General features: G+C 38.6%; 1 protein-coding gene across 11 annotated transcripts in view; it reads left to right on the top strand.

Moving 5' to 3' along the window:
• Nucleotides 1–13636, top strand: part of fam110b (family with sequence similarity 110 member B) — a 176081-nt gene extending 162445 nt beyond the window's left edge. For 9 of the 11 annotated variants that reach the window (XM_039754539.1, XM_039754546.1, XM_039754545.1 and 6 more), the window contains one exon: nucleotides 11347–13636. In XM_039754539.1, coding sequence (XP_039610473.1) covers nucleotides 11663–12778 — 1116 coding nt within the window. In that variant the 5' untranslated portion in view covers nucleotides 11347–11662 and the 3' untranslated portion in view covers nucleotides 12779–13636. Of the gene's footprint in view, nucleotides 1–805; nucleotides 855–1812; nucleotides 1936–11346 lie in introns of those variants that run through there. The other 2 variants (XM_039754541.1, XM_039754549.1) reach the window with 2 other exon arrangements.
• Nucleotides 13637–27788: the final 14152 nt, after the last annotated feature.

Raw genomic sequence — 27788 nt, forward strand, 5'->3', positions numbered from 1 at the left:
TTTTATGATGCTCCAGTTGTTGCGTTTATTTTTGTCTTTGAGATTATTTTGCTCCTATTTCATCCCCAGTGGTCAAATTGTTGACAATAATGTGAAACCTTTTTTTATGGGCATATTAGTGGTTGTTGCAAGATCATAGATTAGATACGTTCTTTTGTATGGCAACTCTGAAACTGTCAAAGACCCAGACAGAGAGACGCTGCCCCTTCCTTTATTTCTCTTACATTGGTCACCAATAAGACAGTGACATAGTCACATGTAATGTAAAGTTTAAGGGTTATTAATGTTTAATGGTCATCCTTTTAGAAAGAGCAGGTGATCCAGCACTGATTCTTTTTAACCGAATCCATGTTTGACATCTTGTAGCTTGAAAAAGTAATATGTTACCTTAACATTTATTTTGGTGTTAAAGACTTTCTACACATCTTCCTCAGAAGTCCTGCTTACACAGTATTTTACCAAAACTTTAGTAGCATCTGTTGTGTTTCCTGCTTTTTTTCTGTCATTTTAGATTTTCTTTCTTAAAATGGTGTTTCACTCCATTAGAAATTATAAATGCATAATGTGACCAGGTTATTTTTTTGTCTACATATGTGTTATATAAAGAAAAGATGTTATACTTATTTCTTGGCCCATTAATAGCTGAGTTACTGGAATTATTATTATTTTTACTCCTTTATATACACAATACTGTACACATTTGCCACATCACAGGCTTATTATTTATTTTACAAAGAAATGCCATTTCATTATCTTGAAGATTAGGTATGCATTCACATAAGAAACTGAACTTTATGTATTAAAGCTGTTTCCAAATGAAGAAATGGCACACGAGAACATTACTGAAGAACAAGGTAAGAGCCTGCTTTTAAAATGCTTTTTAGCTTATTCAGCTTTCAGAAAGCTTGGGCGTTTACACAATTAATCATATGCCGTTCGTTATTAAATGTTTGTGAGGAATATTACATGAAAGCCAGAATGCTGAGTGAAACAAGAAAACAGAGAAACAAATTTACAACTGATCACTCCCTTGGCTTTTTTGCTGAAAGAAGTGTGGTAAAAAGCTGGCTCCACGTTTTTGTTTCATACATGAAAAGACATCCCAATCCCGATGTGCCAAGTGTCACTCCTTACAGTTTCTTTTCTTCATTCTTTTTCTTGCTTACTACCTCATTTCTAGGCCAACAGATTCACCTCCCCATAGATGTAGATCCATTATAAAATGTGTTTATCCCAAATGTTGGTCAAGGTGGGGTCACCTAGCATGTTTTTCATATGCAGCTAAGGGAGCTGTACAGTATTTGGGGCTGTACCATGCCTTTATTTTGGACCACTCATGTTGAGTTTTTATTTTAAGATGTCCCATTAATATCATTCTTCTTGAGCTGACTTCTGTTTTCTGTAGAATGGTGACCGTTTTCTAATCTCTTGTCTTTGGTGGTCGTACTAGTAAATTCTGGGGGGAGGGGGGGGGGAGTGCTTGAGGGTCTGTATTTAAGAAGATTAAATGTTTTGGTGTCTGATAGAAATAATATAGAAAGGATAAGGTACAGTCATATGAACTGGAAGTAGAGTAACTTGCAATGGGAAAGGCACTATATAAATAAAATGTATTTTTATTATTACGTTTTTTCTAATGTTTGTACTTGGTAGGCTTAAAGTGGGTAACAAACTGGTTGAGGTGAGAAGTCAATGTATGATCTTTGCATTTTCTCCTCAGCTTTCTGGAAGCAACTAATAGGAAGGTCAGTTTGGGGCAGAATGTTTTTGGTAACATCTAAAGTGCCTTAAGGGAAGACGAATCTGCTAGACTTGAATGGAAGTGTTGGAGCCATTCCTAAAGGATATGAAGGAGTTCAGAATGATACTGGTTTTCATGCAAGAATTGACATACAAAGATGATTCTGGGGTTCATTGATGAGTAGGGATGAGCAGGTAATCTTGAAAAATTTGAGCGTATTTCCTGGAGAATTCTGAAAGTATGAAACTTAATGAGAAGTTAATTTGTCGAGACATTCCTACCAAGGACAAGCGAGTTCATGTAAACATTTGGCATGATCAGTAAGTGGGAAGTGGTGACCTGTTTGAAAAAGAAAACAGAATTTGCGTGTAGATGTGCCAAATGACGGCCTAGACATAAGGAGACCTGGTGGTGAAATGCTGATGGAGCTGTGGGCAATGTAGTGGGGGAAGAGGAGGAGGACAAGGAAATGATAAAAAAACAAAGTAAACTGAAGGCAACATGTGAATATAAAGGCCTCAGAGTGAAAATGAGTAGAAAGAAGTGTGAGTTTTGAAGTGAGTAACAGAATAAGGAAGAGAAAAAATTACTTATACAGGATTGCGAAGTAGATGGCAACATAAAGACAGGATGTAATGGATGTGAATCGGTTAAACAAAATGATAAAGAAGAAGCAAGGTACAATAAAGTGCCAGACCTATCTTGACTTCCTTCAAAGATTTAGAAGACAAAGTTAATGGAAATGTTGTGATGTGTGGATCCTGCAGGATAATCCAGACTTTATAATGGACAGGTAAGGTGGATGAGAGAGTGAGGTGAGTGTCACTAGAGGTTTGTGGCGGTGTACTTTTTTAGAGTAAAAAAAGTATAGCTCAGGCTCTCTTGGTGTACATGTTTGTGCAGCCCTGGGAGGTTTAATGGGAAGATTGAGGCTGATCCTGGTTGCACATGAATGTGCAGTTGGTTCCAGTTTCCTCATTGACTCTCTGTGGGTCATAATTAGGACACTGTGCCTAAAGGAGAATCTGAGTGAGGGACAGGGAAAGAACAGACAAAAAGAACTGTGAATGTAATATAGTGGAGAAAGCAGAATAAGGGTGTTCAACCCAGCACAGTTGGAGGGAAGGCAGACATTCAGTGGGTCCATTAGAAAGTGAAGAGAATGGTACTCCAGGGTGGATTGTTCCCTGCTGGACAGCCTGGAGAAGCAGGGTGATCATGACATGTCCTAATAGGGATCCAATAGATGCCAGAAGTGACATAAGGGAAGACAAATGTCCAGCTCCAAAGGAGAAGGAGGCAGTCAGAACAAGAGCTGTAAGATGAGACCACAGCTGCTGGTGCCTCTGCCAGCTGAGAAGATCAATTGGGTGAGCTGGGGAGAGAAAAAGAGAAAGACACACTGGGCTTAGAGCAGGGGTCCTCAATCACAGTCCTGGAGGGCTACAGTGGCTGCAGGTTTTTGTTCCAACCCAGTTGCTTAATTAGAAAGCAGTTCTTGCCAATAATTTAATTTTATGGCTTGTTAGTGCTTTAACACTGCTATGTCAGGTAATTCTCATATCCTAGATTTTCTTTCCCTTTCTAAGGATATCATTCAAATGATTTGAAGGCTAAAATGGATCAGTAATTCTCAGTCCTTCACTTTTTTCTCTTCACTTTCCTTCCAAGTATTTAATGAAACCCAATAGTTCATGATACATACACACATGAGTGTAAATGGTAACAAGCTAAATAGAGAAATGCTGGTCTCTTTTGTCATTTGCATGTTATTGCTAATTAAGATTAATTAAAAACCAAGAAAAAGCTGTTTAAGACTAAAATAAGCAATAAGGGTTCAAAATCTTAACAAGCAAGACAACTAAAATGAAGCAGAAGTGATACTTGAGCAATAAGTGTCTTATTATGCAAATGGGTTGGAGCAAAAACCTGTAGCCACTGCGGCCCTCCAAGACCGCGATTGAGGACCGCTGGCTTAGAGACTGTGGTTTGGGAAGACAGAGAAACAAAAAAAAAGAAACTCGATACCTGTATGACTTTATTCTGGCTTTCGAATAGTTTTGTTGTTTTCTATATTCATGGAAGAGCACTGGTTTTAATGGAACTTTTTATTGGCTTATTTTTAATGCACATTGGTCTTGCTTGTTTGTGTTTGTATTGCCCGGCTCACCTCGGACATGGCTATTGGAGGTCCTGGGTTCAAGGCAGCATTTCAGCTGCAGCTTATTCAGACTGTCATAGAGTGCATTATAGAAAAGAATTAGACTTCAGAATACAGTTTGTGAACCACAGTTGTGTTTCCTGCACTGGTAGTTGATAGCGGACATAATCTTCCTTGGGATACAAATACAAGTAAATCAATGAGTGAAAGAAAATAAGCTTCATTACATATTTGTAGTAGTGGATAAGGTATTTGACAAGACACCAAAATGACTGGTAAAATGGCTATTAAAAAATGAAGATGTGGAGTTATGGCTAGTGTCTGTAGTGTTGTTATATTCAGACTCAAGAATGGTAGTCAGGATGGACTGTGTATGTAGGTAAAAGTTATTGAATGAAGGTGAGGCTTATGTTCTACGTTTATTATTCTTGTATCATTGGAGGGGCTTGCCATAAGAGTTTATGTGTGCTGGTGATATTTTTCTGATGGCTAAAAGTGAAACCGAATTGAAGTTAAAAAATAAAATGAAAACAAAAATGAAAAACTCAAAGTTGAAAGGCAAAGTGGTGGTTGTATGACCTTGTGTTTTTTTCGGTGAGCATACAGTTTGCTGGAAGAAGATTTATTAACAGTGTAGTTTGCAGGCACTGAGAACAAATTTTATTCTCTAAAGGTGTTCTGGAGGTGTTGGATGTGTGTGGTGCAAATGTAAGATAGACTTGATCTATCGGGCTTGTTTTAAAGGAATCTGCGACTGAAATAATCTGTTAAGTATAAATGAAGCTGCACACTCGCCTAGAGGGGGGAAAGACAAGAAGTCTGATTGGGCATTTCATAATTGTTAAAATTATTAATGGTAAAGAGTCAGTGGAGTTTGAGAAGATGGAATGTGCGTTCAGGAGACCACACAACTATGCATGTATTCTGACTTAATGGATGAATCTTTCTGGCATAGAACTGGAAAGTTATTACAGGCTCTACTAATGTAAAATGAGAAGTAAAGTAAAGTAAGTAAATTTCCAAATTTTTACTGTGAGACAAGATTATGAATGCAGTGCAGGAAGAAGTGACTAATGTGAAGATGTAGCCTATTTCCCTTTACCACATAATTAGTGGTTACTGCATGTATAGCAAAAGGAAGAGAAAAAAAAAAAAAGGAAGAGAATGACTTTGTGAAACATTGCACTGTTGATGAGATGATGTGAGAGGGACGTAATTACATGAGTTTTTGTGTCTTCACCTTAACACTAGAATTACCAGAGCCTACGAAAAAAACTCGTAAATCCGTCCCACCTTAAATCGCTTGTTAAATCCCTTCACACCTCTCCGCCAGCATCCTTTGTCCCCTAAATGTGCTGATAAAGAGAAGGTAGAAGCAGCCGGCTATTCCATCCCCCCACCAATTTAGAACGTGCATGAACTTCTCTCAGCTCATGCATTGTTTAAGTATCTGGAAGTGAAGTTTTAGAGTGGAAATAATAGATCGTTATTTGGAACACACGCATTTCATGTCTGTTCTGTTTCTACAGTAATCTGTGTAAACACATTGTTAAAACAGAAACGTATTTTATATTCTAGTAGTAGATGACAAAATGTAGGCATAAACTATATAATGTATGAAGCCTGAAGTCCAGATATCAAAGAAACATTTTCACAAAAGGTACAAATATAACACAACAGTTGCGCTTTTATTCAAAAATATAACTGCAGAAACAAAAAGCCGCCTTAACATGCGACATTGACACCCGTTTATTATGATTGCCTCCGTGGCGCAATAGATTCAGCTGCCGACTGGGAACCAAAAGGTCGCGAGTTCGAAACCTGCACTACTCCGTTTTGACAAGTAAACTGGTCTTAGTCTTACTATTTTAGAATAAAAGCATACATTTGATTTCAGTCTGTAACAGCCGGTGTAATTTATGATCCTTATAAAGGTTAGCTTTGTTTTGTTTTTTTTAATTCACTTTTCATTCTCTCAGTCGCGTTCAGAATCAATCCATACAACCCCATCTGACACGGCTGTTTTCACATAAAGACGCGCTATAGCTCTGCAGTGTACTTGTGACTGTATTCTCGTACCAATGTTTGCGAAATGAAGTGTCTGCGTGCACTTTTCGTTGCATTACACGTGTATTTTTTGAGCATGCCTGTTTGAGCATGCTCCATCACAGGAACATATGTTGGTGTAAAAGTATAACAAAACAAGTGCACTTTTATTCAAGACTACCTGTATAACCGAAGAAAAAAGAAAGCAAGTTACAGTAGGTGATTGATACGACAGCTTGCATGGTGCAATGCTAAGAAGTGCTGATTTCCATTCCGTGCTATATAAAATCATCACATTCAAATATTAACAGTTCCCACACACCCAAGGACCGTCCTTCCTATATTTACTTCACATGTACTTGTTGCAGTGTACACACCTCTCTGTGCTATGGTTCCTATTACACTGAATGAGCACCTGACGCTGTACTTTCTTCCCTGGGGGAAGGTCCCACATCCGAGAATTTCCAGTTCCTGCATAAATTCACACCCGATCTGACGCTGTTCGTTTTCAAATGATATTGCATTAGTGCGATGATGTTTTCACATATATTGTCTCTTTCTTTCAGGTGTTTAATAGAAACCACAGCATAGAAAGAAGTGTGTACATTGCTTCTTACAGGAAAAGGCGATGGAAAAAGTGCACTTAAGTAAAAGTGCACTTTTGTTATACTTTTACACCAACATATGTTCCTGTGTTTGAGCGACACAGGCAGATGGGGAGTGTCTGATGATTGCATATAGCGCCAAAGTTACTGCTCTTTACCATTCTGTCCTCTGCATGTCCTGGAGTACAAAAGAAACAGCATACAACAACATGCGGGGACTGGCAGGAACACTCAATAAAATGAATAAAAAGAAAATCAAGTGACGGTGAGATACGAAGAAGGCAGCTTCTCCAGCGTTTGTGTGTCAGAACCCTTTGAGGCGTTAGTATGCATCATGGTACAGTGCAGAGCTATAGCGCGTCTTTATGTGAAAACAGCCGTGTCACATGGGGTTGTATGGATTGATTCTGAACGCGACTGAGAGAATGAAAAGTGAATTTAAAAAATCAAAACAAAACTAACCTTTATAAGGATCATAAATTATACCGGCTGTTACAGACTAAAATCAAATTTATGCTTTTATTCTAAAATAGTAAAACTAAGAGCAGTTTACTTGTCAAAACGGAGTAGTGCAGGTTCGAACTCGCGACCTTTTGGTTCCCAGTCGGCAGCTGAATCTATTGCGCCACAGAGGCAATCATGATAAACAGGTGTCAATGTCGCATGTTAAGGCGGTTTTTTGTTTCTGCAGTTATATTTTTGAATAAAAGTGCAACTGTTGTGTTATATTTGTACCTTTTGTGAAAATTTTTCTTTGATATCTGGACTTCAGACTTCATACATTATATAGTTTATGCCTACATTTTGTCATCTACTACTAGAATATAAAAACGTTTCTGTTTTAACAATGTGTTTACACAGATTACTGTAGAAACGGAACAGACATGAAATGCGTGTGTTCCAAATAACGATCTATTATTTCCACTCTAAAACTTCACTTCACTCCCAGATACTCAATCAAGGCATGAGCTGAGAGAAGTTCGTGCACGTTCTAAATTGGTGGGGGGATGGAATAGCCGGCTGCTTCTACCTTCTCTTTATCTGCACATTTAGAGGACAAAGGACGCTGGCGAAGAGGTGTGAAGGGATTTAAGAAGCGATTTAAGGTGGGATGGATTTACGAGTTTTTTCGTAGGCTCTGGTAATTCTAGTGTTAAGGATGCCCAAGAACATTGAATGTAGGAGAAGAAAATGTGAAGGTGCTCCTGGACAAAGAGCATGTGAACTCCAGTTGTGGCTATTAAAGAAGGTGTTATGGCTATTCATTTATAAACATTATCATTGGATACACAAATACAACAGACTGTCTGGATATTGACCTTTGGCAGAAAACATTACTGCCAAGCAGTGAGCTCATACTGCAACTGTTTAATTATTCAACAAAGTGTAAGAAGACATTCCTTCTAGTGTTTTAAGTTTGCTGCTAATAGCTTGTTACAGAGAATTCTTTATTTTGGAGGCAATTCTCTGTATTGCAGGATTATATTGCCTTGGCTTGTTGGGGCACCATTTTAGAGTGATAAAATATCTAGGACTATCTTGTGTCAGTGAAGATTCATGACTTTGCTGCTCTTTTGTGCTTCTGGAAGCGGTGACATTTGATAAATGAATGTCCAGTTATTTTATATCCATATGATGCAGTTTCATCTTTTTGTTCATTTTTTCATTTACTTCAAGAAAGTTAAATAAAAGGCATCACTAAGAATGCAGTATTATTTTGCTCATTTTTACATTGAAAGATGAGTTCTTTTTGTGTCAGTAGGCATAAAATGGACAATTGTGTGTGTGTGTGTGTGTATTGAATAATTACAATGCAGTAAAACTTAATTTAATTTTCTTAAGAAAGGTCAGTACATTGAAAATCCTACATAACTTTAAAATATGACTTAGAAATGCATGGTTGTGTTACAATGACTATACTTTTGAGTTCTGAGTCAGTCAGCAAGGGAGGCAACATGAGCCTTTTATGTTCTTTTTCACAGTTTAATAAAGTGTATTGACACATTTCCCTCAAGGCCAAGAAAAGAATCCATCATGAAACAAAGCAGACCTCATAAGCTAGATAGAGAATAATATCAAATGATGTTTATATTAGATTCTTGCTTACTTTAAAAGCGCTCGTGATAGTGCTTGCCCTTAAAGATGCTACATAAAATGTGGTTGACTGATTACTTGTTGAGGTGGTTTAACCATTTTGCTGGAATGCCCCACCATACTGCCTCCCCAGCTCTACTAAGTGTAGCCCACAGGGAGAAGGTCCAGAAGCAGGACATGCTCTGGGAGAATTTGAGACTCCCACAGGTAGAGATGGAAAATGTTTCTGGTGATCAGGAGGCCTGGTCTGTGAAGTTCAGCATGTTGCCACTATTACCAGGTAAAGTGGATAGAACATGATGAAGTGATGGAGTGATATGGAGTTCCTGATTTCAGGTGGCCAGTGTGGTCAGCCTGGAAACTAAAGAGTTAAATAGATTTTTTTTTTTTTTTGTTCAGATACCAATGCTTTGCTTTATGGTTAAGAGAAATTAATTTGATCTGCCTGTTCATGAAAAACATGTTAAAACTGTCTACCTTGCATTGTAATAAACTGAGAAATGAGAAAGAGTCCAGTATGGGCAAAACAGACAAGAGTATTAGAAGGGTGTATGCATCCTAGAAGAATGTCATGCATAGCATTTTATAAGATAGCTAAGGCAGCATTATACAGTGGTGTGAAAAACTATTTGCCCCCTTCCTGATTTCTTATTCTTTTGCATGTTTGTCACACAAAATGTTTCTGATCATCAAACACATTTAACCATTAGTCAAATATAGCACAAGTAAACACAAAATGCAGTTTTTAAATGATGGTTTTTATTATTTAGGGAGAAAAAAAAATCCAAACCTACATGGCCCTGTGTGAAGAAGTAATTGCCCCCTGAACCTAATAACTGGTTGGGCCACCCTTAGCAGCAATAACTGCAATCAAGCGTTTGCGATAACTTGCAATGAGTCTTTTACAGTGCTCTGGAGGAGTTTTGGCCCACTCATCTTTGCAGAATTGTTGTAATCCAGCTTTATTTGAGGGTTTTCTAGCATGAACCGCCTTTTTAAGGTCATGCCATAGCATCTCAATTGGATTCAGGTCAGGACTTTGACTAGGCTACTCCAAAGTCTTCATTTTGTTTTTCATCAGCCATTCAGAGGTGGATTTGCTGGTGTGTTTTGGGTCATTGTCCTGTTGCAGCACCCAAGATCGCTTCAGCTTGAGTTGACGAACAGATGGCCGGACATTCTCCTTCAGGATTTTTTGGTAGACAGTAGAATTCATGGTTCCATCTATCACAGCAAGCCTTCCAGGTCCTGAAGCAGCAAAACAACCCCAGACCATCACACTACCACCACCATATTTTACTGTTGGTATGATGTTCTTTTTCTAAAATGCTGTGTTCTTTTTACGCCAGATGTAACGGGACATTTGCCTTTCAAAAAGTTCAACTTTTGTCTCATCAGTCCACAAGGTATTTTCCCAAAAGTCTTGGCAATCATTGAGATGTTTCTTACAAAAATTGAGACAAGCCCTAATGTTCTTTTTGCTTAACAGTGGTTTGCGTCTTGGAAATTTGCCATGCAGGCCGTTTTTGCCCAGTCTGTTTCTTATGGTGGAGTCGTGAACACTGACCTTAATTGAGACAAGTGAGGCCTGCAGTTCTTTAGACGTTGTCCTGGGGTCTTTTGTGACCTCTCAGATGAGTCGTCTCTGCGCTCTTGGGGTAATTTTGGTCGGCCGGCCATTCCTGGGAAGGTTCACCACTGTTCCATGTTTTTGCCATTTGTGGATAATGGCTCTCACTGTAGTTCGCTGGAGTCCCAAAGCTTTAGAAATGGCTTTATAACCTTTCCCAGACTGATAGATCTCAATTACTTCTGTTCTCATTTGTTCCTGAATTTCTTTGGATCTTGGCATGATGTCTAGCTTTTGAGGTGTTTTTGGTCTACTTCTCTGTGTCAGGCAGCTCCTATTTAAGTGATTTCTTGATTAAAACAGGTGTGGCAGTAATCAGGCCTGGGGGTGGCTACGGAAATTGAACTCAGGTGTGATACACCACAGTTAGGTTATTTTTTAACAAGGGGGCAATTACTTTTTCACACAGGGTTTGGGTTAGGTTTGGATTTTTTTTCTCCCTAAATAATAAAAACCATCATTTAAAAACTGCATTTTGTGTTTACTTGTGTTATATTTGACTAATGGTTAAATGTGTTTGATGATCAGAAACATTTTGTGTGACAAACATGCAAAAGAATAAGAAATCAGGAAGGGGACAAATAGTTTTTCACACCACTGTATATGATCTAATTACACATTAATGTTGATTGACTCTTGAACAGTGCTCAAAAAGAAATTGTTTTTTCACTCAAATGCAATAATACTGCCCTGCAGAATGAACAGCTGAACCCATTTAAATTTAATTTTGGCCAGGTCTCTTTTTTTCCTCCTGGTTATGTGACACCTTATTAATTGATAATTATTAAAAATAATAATAATAAGCAAGTGCAGCAGTTTTGTAGTAGGCAAATTGCAGAACTCTACTACAGCAAGCAGCTGTAATCTCTGTGCTGCTCTTGAACTTCAATACTGTAATAAAGTCGTAGCATCAGGCAGGCAGCCAGCCTGCATACTGTATTTGACAAGTCAGACTCTGACTCTTAACACAGCCAGCCAACGGCATTCTTTCAAAGGAGTTCACTGTGTTGTTGCTATAGATGTGATGTCACTTCACTACTAACACATGGTTGGTTATTCTCTGTTTCAGATAACTGGCTGGGTTGAACACAAAGGAAAAGACAGGATTCTTACTTTCCCCGTTTCTTCATCTAAAAGAAATCAGTGGAGCAGATTAATACAGACTTGTGTCTGGTGGTCCTTTTCCCTTTTTTATTTTGCACAAAGGCTGTCTTCAAAGAAAGCACTGCATTTAATGAGCTGTGAGATGAGGCCTTGCTGCTAACAATCAGAGGACAGCGAATTCATCATCCATTCATCGGGCTTGATGTATATGTTTCTATCCAGCACTCTCAGGGGAGCCTACCACGGAATTCAAAACGGCTGCTGGGGAAAGACCATCAGACATGCCTACAGAAACACTACAGACAGATAGCATGGTCAAACCCACAGGTCAGACCACTACCTTTGCATCGGCTGTCCCACTACGGATACTAAACAAAGGGCCAGACTATTTCCGTCGGCAGGCAGAACCCAATCCTAAAAGACTGAGCGCAGTGGAGAGACTGGAAGCAGACAAGGCTAAATACGTGAAGAGTCAAGAGGTGATTAATGCAAAGCAGGAACCCGTGAAACCCGCTGTCTTGGCCAAGCCACCAGTTTGTCAGGCGACAAAACGAGCAGGGAGCAGCCCATCCTTGAAGGCCTCAAACAACAACTCCAAGAGTGATAGTAGTCTTAAAAGAGAGAATTTAAACCTAGAAATTCTGAAAAATATCATAAACAGCTCAGAGGGTTCATCCTCGGGGACAGTTCACAAACACAGTTCCAGAAGCTGGGCACCACACAGATCGGAATCAACTGAGCTCAACAGGCGTTCTTTTGCTGAATCTCTGAAGGTGTTCCCTACCCAAGGTCACTCAAGCCCACATGGAAGCAATCTAAACCTTAGTAAACGGCTATTTGAAGAGCAGTCAAGTGATTCATCTTTGCATGTTTCCCATAGTTCATCAGACATTAGAAGAATATGCAATGGAAAGCCATTGAAAGCAACACCTAGTAGTAGCTCTGCTCCACCTCTTCCACCAAAACCCAGTTTTACAGCTTGTAATACTCTAAAATCTCCTGAGAATGACTCTATGGAGCCAGACAGTGCAGTAGGTCGGAGACCATCGCTGCACAGGTCTAAATCAGATCTAAGTGATAGATATGCCCGCGCCAGTGCTGACGTTGAACGTTTTTTTAACTACTGCGGACTGGATCCTGAAGAACTTGAAAATTTTGGTGTGGAGAACTTTACACGCGCAAACTCGGATATAATCTCTCTCAACTTTCGCAGTGCAAGTATGATTAGTTCAGACTGTGACCAGTCAAGACACAGTAATGATGACTTAACAGATGATGAAGACGCTAATGAGAGAGTGCCATACGGCATCTCTGCAGTCGAACGAAATGCCAGGGTCATCAAGTGGCTTTACAGCATTAAGCAAGCTCGAGAATCGCAAAAAGTGTCTCATGTGTGAGAAAGGAGCTACAACCTTTTTAGTTTATGTTTTTGTTTGGTTTCATTTTAATTTGTATTTAGTCTGTGAATGTTCTGTTTGTGGGAGGTTGTGAAGTCAGTTTAAGTTACACATTTTTTAATTGCTTTGCGTTATGAGTACAGTGTCTAACAGAAACTGCATGCTTGTCAAGAAGTGAGCTGAGTGAGCTTTTCCCAAAAAAAAAAAAGTTATATGGGAATGGAGACAGCAGTTTTGGCCTACTGTAGGTTTGAAAATAGGACCAACCAAATTAAAAAAATAAAGAAATGTTAAGATTACAGCTCCACTAGCTACAACGTTAGGCCATTTACCATGACACTTGAGATGCACATAATCAAAGCCATATCAGTGTAATAGCAGTAGCTCAAACAAGATGTAATCAGCAGTAAAATTAACCAGCGCTTGGCAGCACTGTCAGATGTATATAAAGTTGTGGGCTGTGGAAGCATGTTACAGTCCTAGTAAGTAGAAAACTCAACAACGTAGCTTTCTCATGTCCAGTCTTGCACAGACCATGTGGTAAACTCTGTATCTTATACTGCCATCACCATTTTCTGTCTTCCATTTCTGTAGCTCTATCATCCTCTGCTCTGACTGACAGCGCTTGTGTGGTACTGTACAATAGAATGGAAGTCAAGTGAGTGACCTCATTACATGTAGTATTTGTGGTTCACATACCTTAGAGCACTGTTGAAACATTTCATCAGCTGTGGAAAACTAGATTTTTTTTTACTATTATTGTGTAAATGCTGTAAGGATTTGTATATACTTTGAAGTTGTTACCAAAATCTGTAAAGCAGAGTCTGTTATGCTAATAAATAGCTCTTGATGCAAGTCTTTTATCTTGTTTTTTCCATTGTTCATTTGCTCATTAGTATTTTAAATTACAGTTGTCCTTAAAGTAATACCCTATGTAAGTGTTACTTTATTTGCATTACTTCTCTGCATATTCACAATGTCACTGCTTGAAAGTTTTTAGCTTACCATATAGCTTATGTATTTTCTTTTAAAATACTGATGCGTTATTTTAATTTCACATTTTTGCCAACTATTGTATTTGTTCTATTAATATGTCAGAAAAAGAAGAGATTCAGCTACGAAAGAGAGGGTAAGAATGACTTTGAAAGAGGGACGCAGCAAGTGAGTGAGTTAAAGAGGATGAGTAAGAGACAGAGCTAGGGAACCAGCAGAAGAGAGCAGAACTCAGAAATGGGAGAGACAAAGCATGGGCAAGAGCACAAGAGAAAGACACAGCAAGTGAGCCCAGAGCAAGTTACGATTCTACCAGACAGGAGAGTAAACTCTTTCTTTCTTTTGTTTTCACTGTGTAAGGCAACAATATTTTTTTAACAAGGACAAGGGCCTGATGCTAATCACTAATTATTAGCTGAATGAAAAACGAATGTGCTGACACAGAGATGGATGGACCTTTTTTCACCAAAGGGGCAAATTTGTTTTTTTTTACAGAAGGTAAAGAAATATGGAAATAAATGGCAACAACAAAATACCTTTTAACATACAGTACACACTGCTTAGGTATGTGTGTGTGTATATATATATATATATATATATTCTGAAAGTCCAGCCTCAGCACAGACAGACAAGGACTCCAAATCTTCAAAACACGCACCCTTTATTGTTCAACACACAACACCAGCACAGTGCACAAATCACCACACTATACTCAGTCCTTTTCCTTCCTTCAGCTACCTCCACTCCTCTCTCACAAGCTTCGTCCTCTTCCACCTGACTCCGGCTCTCGAATGGAGAAAGGCGGCCCCTTTTATCTTGCCCCAGAGGTGCTCAAGGTGCTCTGAAATGGTCTTCCGGCAGCACTTCCTGGTGTGGTGGAAGTGCTGTCCCCCAGGGCTCCATCTCCATGGCCCTGATGGGAATCCAGGGGGGCTACCCTCTTACGCCCAAGGAAAATAGTGCCCTCTCCCTGGTTGCCTCCCACAATAAATATATATACATATATATATATATGTTTTGGGATTTTTTTTTTTTTTTCCGAATGAAAGTTTTCTATTTGACAAATTGCCAAGAAATTGAAGATATCACTCAAAGTTGTCTATTACTGTGTATTACAAGTCAAAGTGGATCTAACAAGGATAGAAAAAAAAGGGAGTGCCCAGATGCATAAGAGGATAAGTACATCAGAGTCTGCAGTAGACATCTGCAGCGGAGAAAACTTGATTCCAGGATGCTGACTGTAATACAAATGAAATTCTGCGTCTAAAGCCAGCACCCTGAAATTCTTTAATCTGTTGCAAATGATTCTGGTACTTAAGAAAAAGAAGAAGCAAATTGATGCCCTGTAAGACAACTATATACTATGATTAGATACACTACTAATGTTTTCCAGTATTTTAAAATCAGTATAGTTGTACCTTATTAAATAATGGTTTCAATTTCTATCACAAACATGAACATTTCTGGGTATGTCCAGACTTTTTTGATTGATGGTGTACATACATGCAAATGAAAAAAGTGATTTGTTCATTAAGTATTTACTATATCACAAGCAATTCTTTTAAACCCTAGAAGAAAATAGTGCAGGGATGAGTAGTGACAATTGTATTGTTGTTTGTTGAATAATAGTATCAGAGATAATGCAGAAAAAAAACATTGAAAATGTTCCATACCAAATTGTCTTTATTTTATTAAGCTTTAAACTGTTGATACATAATGCTCAACTGCACCTTTAAAGGTTCTTTTTTATTTTCTATGACTAAACATGTTTCTTAATAATTCATTTTGAAGAATGCATTTGTCATCTTGTTGCAAAGTTTTGATTCACAGACGCTACCCCATTCCTGCCTGCTCTGCTCCACATTGCAACAGTTTGTATCCCTATGGCTCCACACCCTAAATGGGTTGCCGTGCTCATCACTGGTTGACAAGTTTTTGCATATTCAAAAGAGTAATATGCTTCATTCAATTGCTTAAGTGTTTTTTCATCTTCCCATGTTGATTAGAGTGTTTTTAAAATAACGGTCACTTCAGTCAGTCAGTAGATTCCATTGACCTCCCTCTCATTTACAACCAAGACAGAATACATGTGTGTAAATGAGAGGGAGGTCAGTGGAATGATGAGGATGCAGGGAGTAGAGTTGGCGAAGATGGATGAGTTTAAATACTTGGGATCAACAGTACAGAGTAATGGGGATTGTGGACGAGAGGTGAAAAAGAGAGTGCAGGCAGGATGGATTGGGTGGAGAAGAGTGTCAGGAGTGATTTGTGACAGACAGATATCAGCAAGAGTGAAAGGGAAGGTCTATAGGACGGTAGTGAGACCAGCTATGGTATATGGGTTGGAGACGGTGGCACTGACCAGAAAGCAGGAGACAGAGCTGGAGAGTTAAAGATGCTAAGATTTGCATTGGGTGTGACGAGGATGGACAGGATTAGAAATGAGTACATTAGAGGGTCAGCTCAAGTTGGACGGTTGGGAGACAAAGTCAGAGAGGCGAGATTGCATTGGTTTGAACATGTGCAGAGGAGAGATGCTGGGTATATTGGGAGAAGGATGCTAAGGATAGATCTTCCAGGGAAGAGGAAAAGAGGAAGACCTAAGCGAAGGTTTATGGATTTGGTGAGAGAGGAAATGCAGGTGATGGGTGTAACAGAACAAGATGCAGAGGACAGAAAGATATGAAAGAAGATGATCTGCTGTGGCAACCCCTAATGGGAGCACCCGAAAGAAGAAGAAGTCAGTCAGTAGATGGAACAACTTAAGGTGCCATGTCCATCACTGCTAAAGAGGCACTAAGGAGAATTTCACTTTATATGTGAGAATTGAAATCTAGCAACCTCCCAAACGCACACACACTACACAGGAGAATGCCTACATGCTCCAAAGTCAAGGAAGAAAACTATTTTATAGCATCATTTCCTGTTTCAGAAACAGTAGACCAAATGTTGTCAGCCATTTTTCATGTGTTTGGCTCAAATGGTGCTGTAAACAGGACAGTAAAGACACAATTATTGTTAGATTAAATTTGATTATTTTATTTATAAAAGCACATTTAAAACAGAGGTTGCACCAAAGTGCTGTACAAAAAAGCATCAAAATAAACACAATACAAACAATCATGCAAAAGCAGTCCAATAAAACAACCAATTACTGTATAACATCCACCACAATCCCATCATACACAGTGAAACACAGAAGCAATCAAGTAGGCGTTAAGCCGACTTTTAAAAACCTTGATCGAGGATGAAGACCTGATGTGAAAAGGCAAGGCATTCCAAAGCCTAGGAGCAACAACTGAAATAAGCTCGGTCCCCCCTCGACTTTAGCCGTGGTCTTGGCAGTACAAGGAGCAGTCATCCAGATGACCTCAATGCTCTTGGTGGCACATAGGGGTGCAGGAGGTCACAGATATATTTTGGAGCAAGACCATGCAAGGCTTTAAAAACAAACAACAAGATTTTAAAACCAATGTGACACTTCACCGGTAGCCAGTGGAGAGAGGCTAAACTGTGGGAGATATGCTCCCTTTTTCTCGACACAATCAAAAATCTAGCTTCCGCATTCTGAACCAGCTGAAGGCGCGACAGAGCAGGTTTTGGCAGACCCTCGTATAAGGAATTACAATAATCTAGGCGAGATGTAATAAAGGACTGAATGACTGTGTCAAAGTCCTTCTGTGATGGAAAGGATTTTAGTTTAAAAATTTGCCTCTGTTCGTAAAAACTGGACTTTACTACCGTAGAGATTTGTTTTTCAAAACTTAGTGATGACTCAAAGATGATACCTAGGTTTCTGACTTAATTTTGAATTATTGCTGCCAAAGATCCTAAGTGTTCTCATTGGTTTATTGAATAGTTGTAAATTCACAATAGCTTTACATTAAAATACCTTTTGTCATAGTATACTCATATTTGTCAATGATAATGTCATTTCAACTGCAATTTCTTCCCTCAGGATCTGCAAAGTTTGTTTTTTTTTCTATCTCGTGACATTGCTGAAAATGTGAAGGAGAAATCAAAGTTGCTGGTTCTGTCTGCAGTGTCAAAAAGGTGTTGCATAAACTAATTTTATCCTTGGTAAGAGACCTTCTCATATTGTTAACTATCCTGATAAAGACACATTTTTAGTTTACCTGGGACTTTTGCATTTGTGAATGTCAACTTACTTCGTCCTTCGACAGCAGTACATGAGTGATACCTCAGACCTGAGTGGCCTGACTTACAGCTGTTGTGCAGTTTGTTAAAACCTTTAAATAGCAGGAAACAAACAGCAATCAGCCACAGTGAAAATGATTACCATATGGCCAGTCTTCCTTATGTTGTTTTAATAGATTTAAAAATCACATTTTTAATTACCCTTTCAACATTGCTTATATTTGTTTTATCCGCCTTAGCCAACATGTAAATTCATAATAGTCTTAAGTATGGCTTACAGCAGTGTGAGAGGAGTATATCCAGCTATTTGGGTCATAATTGGCTCCTCCATGTTGGTACCTGTCACATTCCATAAAGCTCTGAGGTGTAAACTAATGAATTAGGTCACCTCTGTTTTGTTTGTGCAGGAATGGGGAAAAAAAGGTGTTTTTTAAAGACTCCAATTATTTTAGCCATTCCTTTGTATTTCTCTGATCTGCATCATTAAATATATGTACCACAAATCAAATAATTGAGTCAAACCACACTGGACTACTGTGGGAGTGCAAGCCTCTAGCATATAGAGTTCAATTTTATGTAATAATAGTTAATAATGAGTAAGTTTAATAACAAAGTTATTAAATAATAATTATACAGTTTAATAATTGATAATTTTACTTGCTGCAGAGTACCTGCTCAGTTTTAAAAGAGAGAAGTTTTTCATGGGTGGGCGGCACGGTGGCGCAGTGGGTAGCACTGTTGCCTTGCAGTTAGGAGACCTGAGTTTGCATGTTCTCTCTGTGTCTGCGTTAGTTTCCTGCGGATGCTCCGGTTTCCTCCCACAGTCCAAAGACATGCAGATTAGGTGCATTGGCGATCCCTAGTGTGTGCTTGGTGTGTGTGTGCCCTGCAGTGGGCTGGCGCCCTGCCTGGGGTTTGTTTCCTGCCTTGTGCCCTGTGTTGGCTGGAATTGGCTCCAGCAGACCCCTGTGTCCCTGTAGTTAGGATATATCAGGTTGGATAATGGATGGAAATTTGAGAGAGATTGATGAAGAGTAATTGATAAAATAAAAACCGTGTAGTTCCTACACTATAATTAGACCATTATATTATATGTTGAAGAGTGTGGTGAACATCATTTTACCTAAATACCTACCTACCTAAATAGTTTTAATTTTCTCTGAAATTTAGCAAGACCATGCAATATTGTATTTCAACACTCAAACCACACAGTTACAGGCCAAAGGGTAGAAAAAGAAATAATATGTTTCCATTACTATGACATGCAGACCGTGTAGAAGGCTTTTTGTGTGTTCAGCATCTTCCCATCATTCAATGTTAGAAAAGTGTATGCACAATAAGTTAAATGCTTTTAAACATTAAATCACCAATTCACAAATTCATAATGAAGAGCAATTACATTGCGTGTATTTTGAAGAATAATAATTTAAAGAATGCATTTCTAATCACCATCCACACATTGCAAACCTTTTGATGTCTGTGCATTATTTATTATTTACTGTATGGTTTTCTGTTTTCTTACTTAAAATCAGAAATTATAATTGTTTTTGAATAAGCAGATTACAAAAACTTGTTTGTGGAGGCTGCCATTTATATACAGAATGCAGCTTTTTTTTCCCCCTAAGAATTAACTTTTCTATTTGGAATTTTGTTTTATTATGAAATAACTGCTGCAGTTAAAGTTGATACTACAGGCAAACAATAATCAATAGCTGCAAAGGACAATTTGTATGTTCAGTGGTGTGAAATAAACTCCCATTTGCAGCTTCGGACTCAACACAGCAGGTTTAGCTGTACATGTGAACGATTTCCTAGAAATGCTACACCTTGATGAAAGTTTTCTATTTGATAAATTGCCAAGAAATTGAAGATATCACTCAAAGTTGTCTATTACTGTGTATTACAAGTCAAAGTGGATCTAACAAGGATAGAAAAAAAAGGGAGTGCCCAGATGCATAAGAGGATAAGTACATCAGAGTCTGCAGTAGACATCTGCAGCGGAGAAAACTTGATTCCAGGATGCTGACTGTAATACAAATGAAATTCTGCGTCTAAAGCCAGCACCCTGAAATTCTTTTCTCTGTTGCAAATGATTCTGGTACTTAAGGAAGAAACAAACTGATGCCCTGTAAGACAAATATATACTCTGATTAGAAACACTACTAATGTTTTCCAGTATTTTAAAATCAGTATAGTTGTACCTTATTAAATAATGGTTTCAATTTCTATCAAAAACATGAACATTTCTGGGTATGTCCAGACTTTTGATTGATGGTGTACATACATTCAAATGAAAAAAGTAATTTGTTCATTAAGTATTTACTATATCACAAGCAATTCTTTTAAACCCTAGAAGAAAATAGTGCAGGGATGAGTAGTGACAATTTTATTGTGGTTTGTTGAATAATAGTATCAGAGATTCTATATACAACAGATTCTCAACACAGCAGCTTTAGCTGTACATGTGAACGATTTCCTAGAAATGCTACACCTTGAGCTGTGTGTTTGCAGACGCCATATGCGGGCATATTGGATGTAAATTCAGGGGGTGGAGCAATTATTAGAAACTGCGAAATTATTTTACTTTATCTACTGAAACCATCCATTGGCAACTTATTCAGTAGCTGTGAGTGTTAAGTGCTTTAAAATACTGCCAATGATGTTATATGACTTATTTTGTTAAATATTACATTTTAATTTTGCCAGTTAAATTCATTTCAAAATTTGCCCTGTCTCTACATTACTTAAAATGTGTAAATTATTTTTCTTTCTTTTTTTTTCTTTTCAAAGATCATTTTTTATTCATTAAAAATGTATTTGCTAAAAACAAATTCATGTAAAAGCTCATGGTAGCTGTTAGCTAGGGTTCTTGTTTTAGATATGATCCAAGTTTTATATTTGCTGCTTCATTTAATGTTTAAATATGTGGGCTCATAATGATTGCCAGTAAAATAATGAAGGAAAAACATAACTACTGTACAATTTGCTACCGCACTACATTATTAAAACCACGTGTTATTGCTGAGCTTACTAAAATGCAAAGCTGAACTGCCAAGGTAAGAATATTGAATTATGTTTGTTTAGTGCTAGATTTCCTATTCTAGTTTGTGTGTGTGATGGTGGATGGATTATCATTTTACATGAGAATAGCACTTTCATGTTAAAACATACTTTAGAAGTTCCATCCATCATTCAACCCACTATATCCTAACTACAGGGTCACGGGAATCTGCTGGAGCCAATCCCAGCCAACACAGGGTGCAAGGCAGGAAACAAACCCCAGGCAGGGTGCCAACCCACCACAGGGCGCACACGCACACCAAGCACACACTAGGGACAATTTTAGAATCACCAGTGCACCTAACCTGCATGTCCTTGGACTGTGGGAGGAAACCCACGCAGACATGGGGAGAACATGCAAACTCCACACAGGAAGGACCCAGGAAGCGAACCCAGGTCTCCTTACTGCGAGGCAGCAGCGCTACCACTGCGCCACCATGCTGCCCTATTTTAGAAGTTATGCATTAAATTGTACTTGATCATACAATAAATGTATTATTTTTGTTTTTTCTCACCGCAAGATATTTCTTCACAGTTGTTTGCTCACAGTTAAGAGGTCTTGTCTGGCTTTACGCACTAAAAACCCATGTCTTTTTCTGTATTTTTATAAATGTTAAAATATTTCAATACCAGATGGAAATGCTGGATGAAGGTGACGGGAACACTGGGATCAAAAGCCATCCCTGCAGCACTAGACACGAGACAGGTAATGGCCCAGGAGGGGACTCCGGTTCATTGCAGGACCCACTTGTGCGCACACACATATGGTCAGTTTGGAAATGCCAGTTAGTCTAACCAACATGGCATTGGGGAATGTGGGAGAAAAAACATATTGTTTGCTATTAAAGTTATAAGATGTCACCTAAACCTCACTTTTTGTAGTCCTTCAACATCTTTGTTCATACAGATGCCCATTTCATTAACTACATGTATGTGAAGTGTGTATTTTGCTGAAAGAAGGGCTATCTCATACTTTTAGGGGTGCTACAATCTTCCAGCTTGATTTGTGACTGTCCACTCCTTCCACATTTGAAACCACTTTCAGCCCAGTCTATGAATGTCCAGTCATTTATGTTTTAATGTTCTTCTAAAATTAATAGTGTTTTAGGAGGGGAAAGCTACTGTATTTTATCAGAAAGGTCTAAATGAGAGCACAGAGAAGCCAGTCATTCATCCATTTTCCTCTCCCACTTATCCAGCTCAGGGCACTGGTGCCTATCTTTTTGGCATTTGGCACAGGGTGCCAGTCCTTCGAAGTTCAAACATGCTTATACTGAGCCATGATACAGTCAAAAGTTAGCATGTACATATCTGGGATGTGCGCAGAAGATTAGAGAACTTGAGAAAACCAATGTGGACACATGCAAAAAAAAAAAAGTAGAAATTGTGCAAACTCCACATAGACCCAGGCCAGAACTTGTACCCAGAACTGTGCTGATGACCAGTGCTGTGTTGAAGGGTAGCATTGTTACCTTATTGACACAGTTATGTACAGTACTTTGTAAATGTGACAATAATGTGCCTATAAACCAAGGAAACAATTTGGCATTAATCCTTATTCATTTCAGATTTTTATGCTGGTTAGCAGTGGCTTGGCCTAATTGCACTTGCACATACTGTATGCTTAATAAAAAAATACCCAAGTGTGTTCCTCCATACTCCAGTAGGTACTGTTTTTATATCTTAGTAGTCAGTTTGATTGGGTCTTTGCTGAGTGGCCGTAAATATAATCCCTTCTCAATCATGTCAGACTGGTGACTGACCACAATTAGATTTGGTAAAAGACTGAAAACCCACCTCCTAGAAAGCAAACTAACATGTTATACTTCACTTTGTTGAGTTATCCTTCTTTGACATTAATTATAATGAAACCAGTAACAACGTACTGCACGATAACGTGCAGTGAATACACTTGACTTGATCATTCCTACTTTTCATCCACTTTCTCTGTATGTTTATGTTTCTTTTTTCTCAGAGGTTCATGCACTTGCTGCTTCCTGAACAGCTCTTCTTTTCTCCACCCTAGCGACCCGCTGCTTCTCTTCTTTCATCGACATCTTGTCACGTTAAAACTGATTACAGTAAACCCTCGTTTATCGCGGTTAATCCATTCCAGACTCTAAATGAATTTCTGCGAAATAGGATTCTTTATTTATAAATCAAATATTTTCACAGTTAGAGCATAGGAAACCTGTTTACGACTTTCTAAATACGTTTTTTAACATTATTAGAGCCCTCTAGACATGAAAAAGGTTTAAACTGGGCTCCATGACAAGATAGAGATGACAGTTCCGTCTCACAATTAAAAGAATGCAAACACCTTCCTCTTCAAAGGAGTGCATGTCAGGAGCAGAGAATGTCAGAGAGAGAGAGAGAGCGAGAAAAGCAAACAATCTAACATCAATAGGGCTGTTCGGCTTTTAAGAATGTGAAGCACCGCCAAGCAGCTGCAAAGAAGGGAGCAATGTGAAGGTAGTCTTTCAGCGTTTTTTAGAGGATTGTCCGTATCCTCTAGGCCAGTGCGCAAACAGCCCCTCTGCTCACACCCTCTCCGTCAGGAGCAGAGAATGTCAGAGAGAGTGAGAGAGAGAAAAGCAAACAATCAAAAATCAATACGTGCTGTTCGGGAAGTATGCCAAGCACCGCGTGGGAAGCATATCTTATATCATTGAGGATTGGGTAGCTTCTCAGCCATCTGCCAATAGCGTCCCTTGTATGAAATCAACTGGGGAAACCAACTGAGGAAGCATGTACCATAAATTAAAAGACCCATTGGCCGCAGAAATCCGCGAACCAACGGAAAATTCGTGATATATATTTAGATATGCTTATATTTAAAATCCGCGTTGAAGTGAAGCCGCGAAAGTCGAAGCGCGATATAGTGAGGGATCACTGTACATTAGTTTTTGTGTAGCAATTACTTAGTACGTTTTCTTTAATTTTTCACTTAAGCTGGCACTTAAGTCTTCAATCTGCCTCAAGAATGATTAGTGAAGGTGGTAGGGAATGAGAACGGCGCCCATACACATGCACCTCCCTGCTGCACGCTGGCGAGAGTTAATTCTACAATAAAATAAAAAGAGTAATAAAAATCATCACCCGGAAAGTGGATAGTAGACGTCACGTAGTATATGTGTACCAAATTTCAAATCAATAGGTGAAACGGTTTTCGAGCTACAGGTGATTTAAAATCTTCGACAGTCAAACAAACAGCCACGGTAGTGTATTATATAAGAGAATTTTGATGTTGCATACTGTAACTTAATGGACTGTCACATACCAGGGAAATAACTTAAGATTCTGCATGTTCACAATCTTACTTTGTACCAGTGTACCAGTGAGACACTCCAAGACCCTCTCTGGCTGTTGTCATTATGACAGACCATATAAGTACTTGTGCACAAAAATAACCAGTAGTTCAAAGGCTTCACCTTTATGCATGCCAGAAAATGACTAGCTTACCGTTTAAAGTTCTGATCTTTTTTTTTTTTTTGAAGTTTTATTAACTTTATTAATTAATCCATACAAATCAATCAAGTTTTTACAAAAAGAAAAATTGAGTTAAGACCAAATCGATCCGCACCCATGAGAGAGAGAGCAAGGCAAACGGCGTGAAATTTAAGGCTTGTAAACATACCTAAATTAATAAATTGGATAAGCCAATAGAGATGAATGCAGAAGACAAAGAAATACAGACATAATTGCTTCCTCTGTGCTTTATGAGCTTATTTTAAAATATTACTGATTAGATCCTGCCATGTTTTGAAAAAAGTCTGTACAGATCCTCTAACTGAGTATTTAATTTTTTCCAATTTCAAATAGTATAACACATCGGTTTCCCACTGACTTAAAAGAGGAGAGTTTGTGTTCTTCCAGTTTATCAGAATGAGTCTGCGTGCCAACAGTGTAGTGAATGCAATCACAATTTGTTTGTCCTTCTCCACTTTAAGCCCCTCTGGAAGAACCCCAAACACAGCTGTTAATGGGTTAGGAGGGATTGTGAGTCCAAGGCTGTCTGAAAGGTAATTCAAAATTTTTGTCCAGAATAATGTTAATTTGGTGCAGGCCCAGAACATTTGACCCAGTGAGGCTTGGTTGCAACGTTCGCAGGTTGGATCATGCCCTGGAAACATTTTGGAGAGTTTTAGACGAGACAGATGTGCTCGATATATAATTTTAGGTTGTATATTTGTATGCTTTGTGCATATGGAGCTCAAGTGAAGTCTCTGCATTGCTACTTTCCACTCTTTTTCTGATATATTAATTGAGAGATCTTTTTCCCAGTGTCCTCTTGGATCTTTGAAAGGGAGGGATTATAAAATGATTTTATATATTGCAGAGATGGTGTCTAATTCCTTGAGATTGAGCAATATTTTTTCCAGCATGGATGAGGGTGCAAGATAAGGAAAATCGGGAAGGTTCTGTTTAACAAAGTTTCTGATTTGAAGATAGTGAAAGAAATGTGTAGCTGGAATGTTAAATTTGGAATGTAATTGTTCATAGGATGCAAAGACGTTGTCTATATAAAGATCTCTAAGCAAGTTAATTCCAAATTTTTTCCAGATATTAAAAACTGCATATGTTTGTGAAGGTTGAAAGAGGTGGTTCTCTTGCAGGGGTGCCACAGATAGAAGCTTCTCCGTCTTAAAATGCTTTCTACATTAGTTCCAGATTTTAAGTGAGTGGAGCACAATTGGGTTATTAGTGTATTGCCGATAACGTGTGTTTATTGGAGCGCAGAGCAAGGAATACAAAGAAATACTGCAGGATGCTACTTCTATTGCGGTCGAAGCCTGAGTATGTTCTTCTATTTGTGTCCAGCTTCTTATCGCCTGTATATGTGAATTTCCCCTTGGAATTAATAAAGTATCTATCTATCTATCTATCTATCTATCTATCTATCTATCTATCTATCTATCTATTTGCTGCCCAGTAATAAAACTGGAAGTTAGGTAGAGCCGTGCCGCCTTTTGTCTTTGTAGGGTCGCTCTTTGGATGCGTTGATGTTTTGATCTTTTAATCTTGTTAGACTGCCCTTTTTACAGAGACAAGTTTCATTTTGGTTAGTTTAGCCTTCAATTTGCTGTCTCTACTACTACACCCCTTTTTTTTTTAGACTTGCTGTTATAGAGAGTAAAAATGTAAGTAGTCAAATAAAAGAACTTTATAAACCACGACCCAATATTGTCTTTGACATTTATCATGGTTTGGTTTTGATTGTCCTTCCTCTCCTGGATAATCGTAGGTGATTGTCAGAGCATAACCCCACAGCGGCAACCTGTAGCCCATTTTGGGTTACGATAACCCATAGTTTATGAAACCCTGGTTTAATCATAACAGTTCATTTTTTAACATGATAAAATTATTATGTGGGCGGCACAGTGGCACAGTGGTAGCGCTGCTGCCTTGAAGTTAGGAGACCCGGGTTCATTTCTTGGGTCCTCCCTGCGTGGAGTTTGCATGTTCTCCCCGTGTCTGTGTGGGTTTCCTCGGGGTGCTCCGGTTTACTCCCACAGTCCAAAGATATGCCGGTTAGTTGCATTGGCGATCCTAAATTTTCCCTTGTGTGTGGGTGTGTGTGCCCTCCGGTGGGCTGGCGCCCTACCTGGGGAGTTGTTCCTGCCTTGCACCCTGTGTTGGCTGGGATTGGCTCCAGCAGACCCCTGTGACCCTGGGTTAGGATATAGTGGGTTGGAAGATGACTGATGACTGACTAATGACTGAAATTATTATGTATAATGTGTGAAGAAGACATATAACATCTACTACAATGATAAAATCACATTTCAATACACAAACACGGATTATCTTAGTGAGATATGCTTCTCTTTATATTAGTACATTTTACCAAAAAATAAAAAACCCAGCGTTAGAAAAGCAAAATGTAATCATGCATCATGAAAATACTGTGACAAACTTTATATTTAAATAGGGAAGGTTAGCGTTAGGAAAGGCATCTGGCCATAAAAATTACACTGAAACCTTTATTGGAGAAGTCTAGTCAAAAAAATATATACAGTAGAGAGACTATATATAAAAATGGGAATATCAGCCAGCAAGAGAATATGATCTGTGTGCTAAACTTCTACCACACTAACAAGGTTTCGTAATGTCCTCAATTTCTGTTTGTCATATGATTTATTCATACCGTATGTATATTCTTTCACCCGCTTAATCCATTTTAGGGTCACAGAGGGTCAGAGCCAATCCTGGCAGCACAGAGGAAAGGGCAGGAAATACCCTGAACACGGCGCCAGTCCATTGTAGGAGACACACCAAGACTGTGGCCAATTTATCACACACATCTTTGGAAGAAAAACCAAAATACCTGGAGGAACATTCACGCAGACACAGGGAGAATGTGCAGATTCCACACAAACAGTGACTGAACAACAGCAGGAGTGAAACTCAAAACACACTGCTTCACCCTGCCACTCATAGTATGACATACGTTTTGCTTTATATTAATAATGCAATAATTAAAACGCCCATTCTTTTTTCTTCTTGTTTCCTTTTTTGTTTTTATATTTAAAGCTAATTCCTTAACCAGTATCTAGATTTAAAACATTCTCTTTCTAAACATCTGGCAAAACTCAAATTGCTTTAGACCAGCATGGCATGGCTACAAGATCCCAAGGTAAGCAATCAGTGCAGATGGTAATTGAGCCTTTGGTTGTTCCTTGACTTTAAGACATGTTTGCATCTGTTAGATGAATATGGGAATAGATTTGCTGCAGAAAAGAGTATAAGCCTGAGGCTGTTCACTTTGTTAAGTCAAAAGCTTGTTGAGGGTTCAGGA

The sequence above is a fragment of the Polypterus senegalus genome, chromosome 5, assembly GCF_016835505.1.
Source record: "Polypterus senegalus isolate Bchr_013 chromosome 5, ASM1683550v1, whole genome shotgun sequence".
Taxonomy (NCBI): domain Eukaryota; kingdom Metazoa; phylum Chordata; class Cladistia; order Polypteriformes; family Polypteridae; genus Polypterus; species Polypterus senegalus.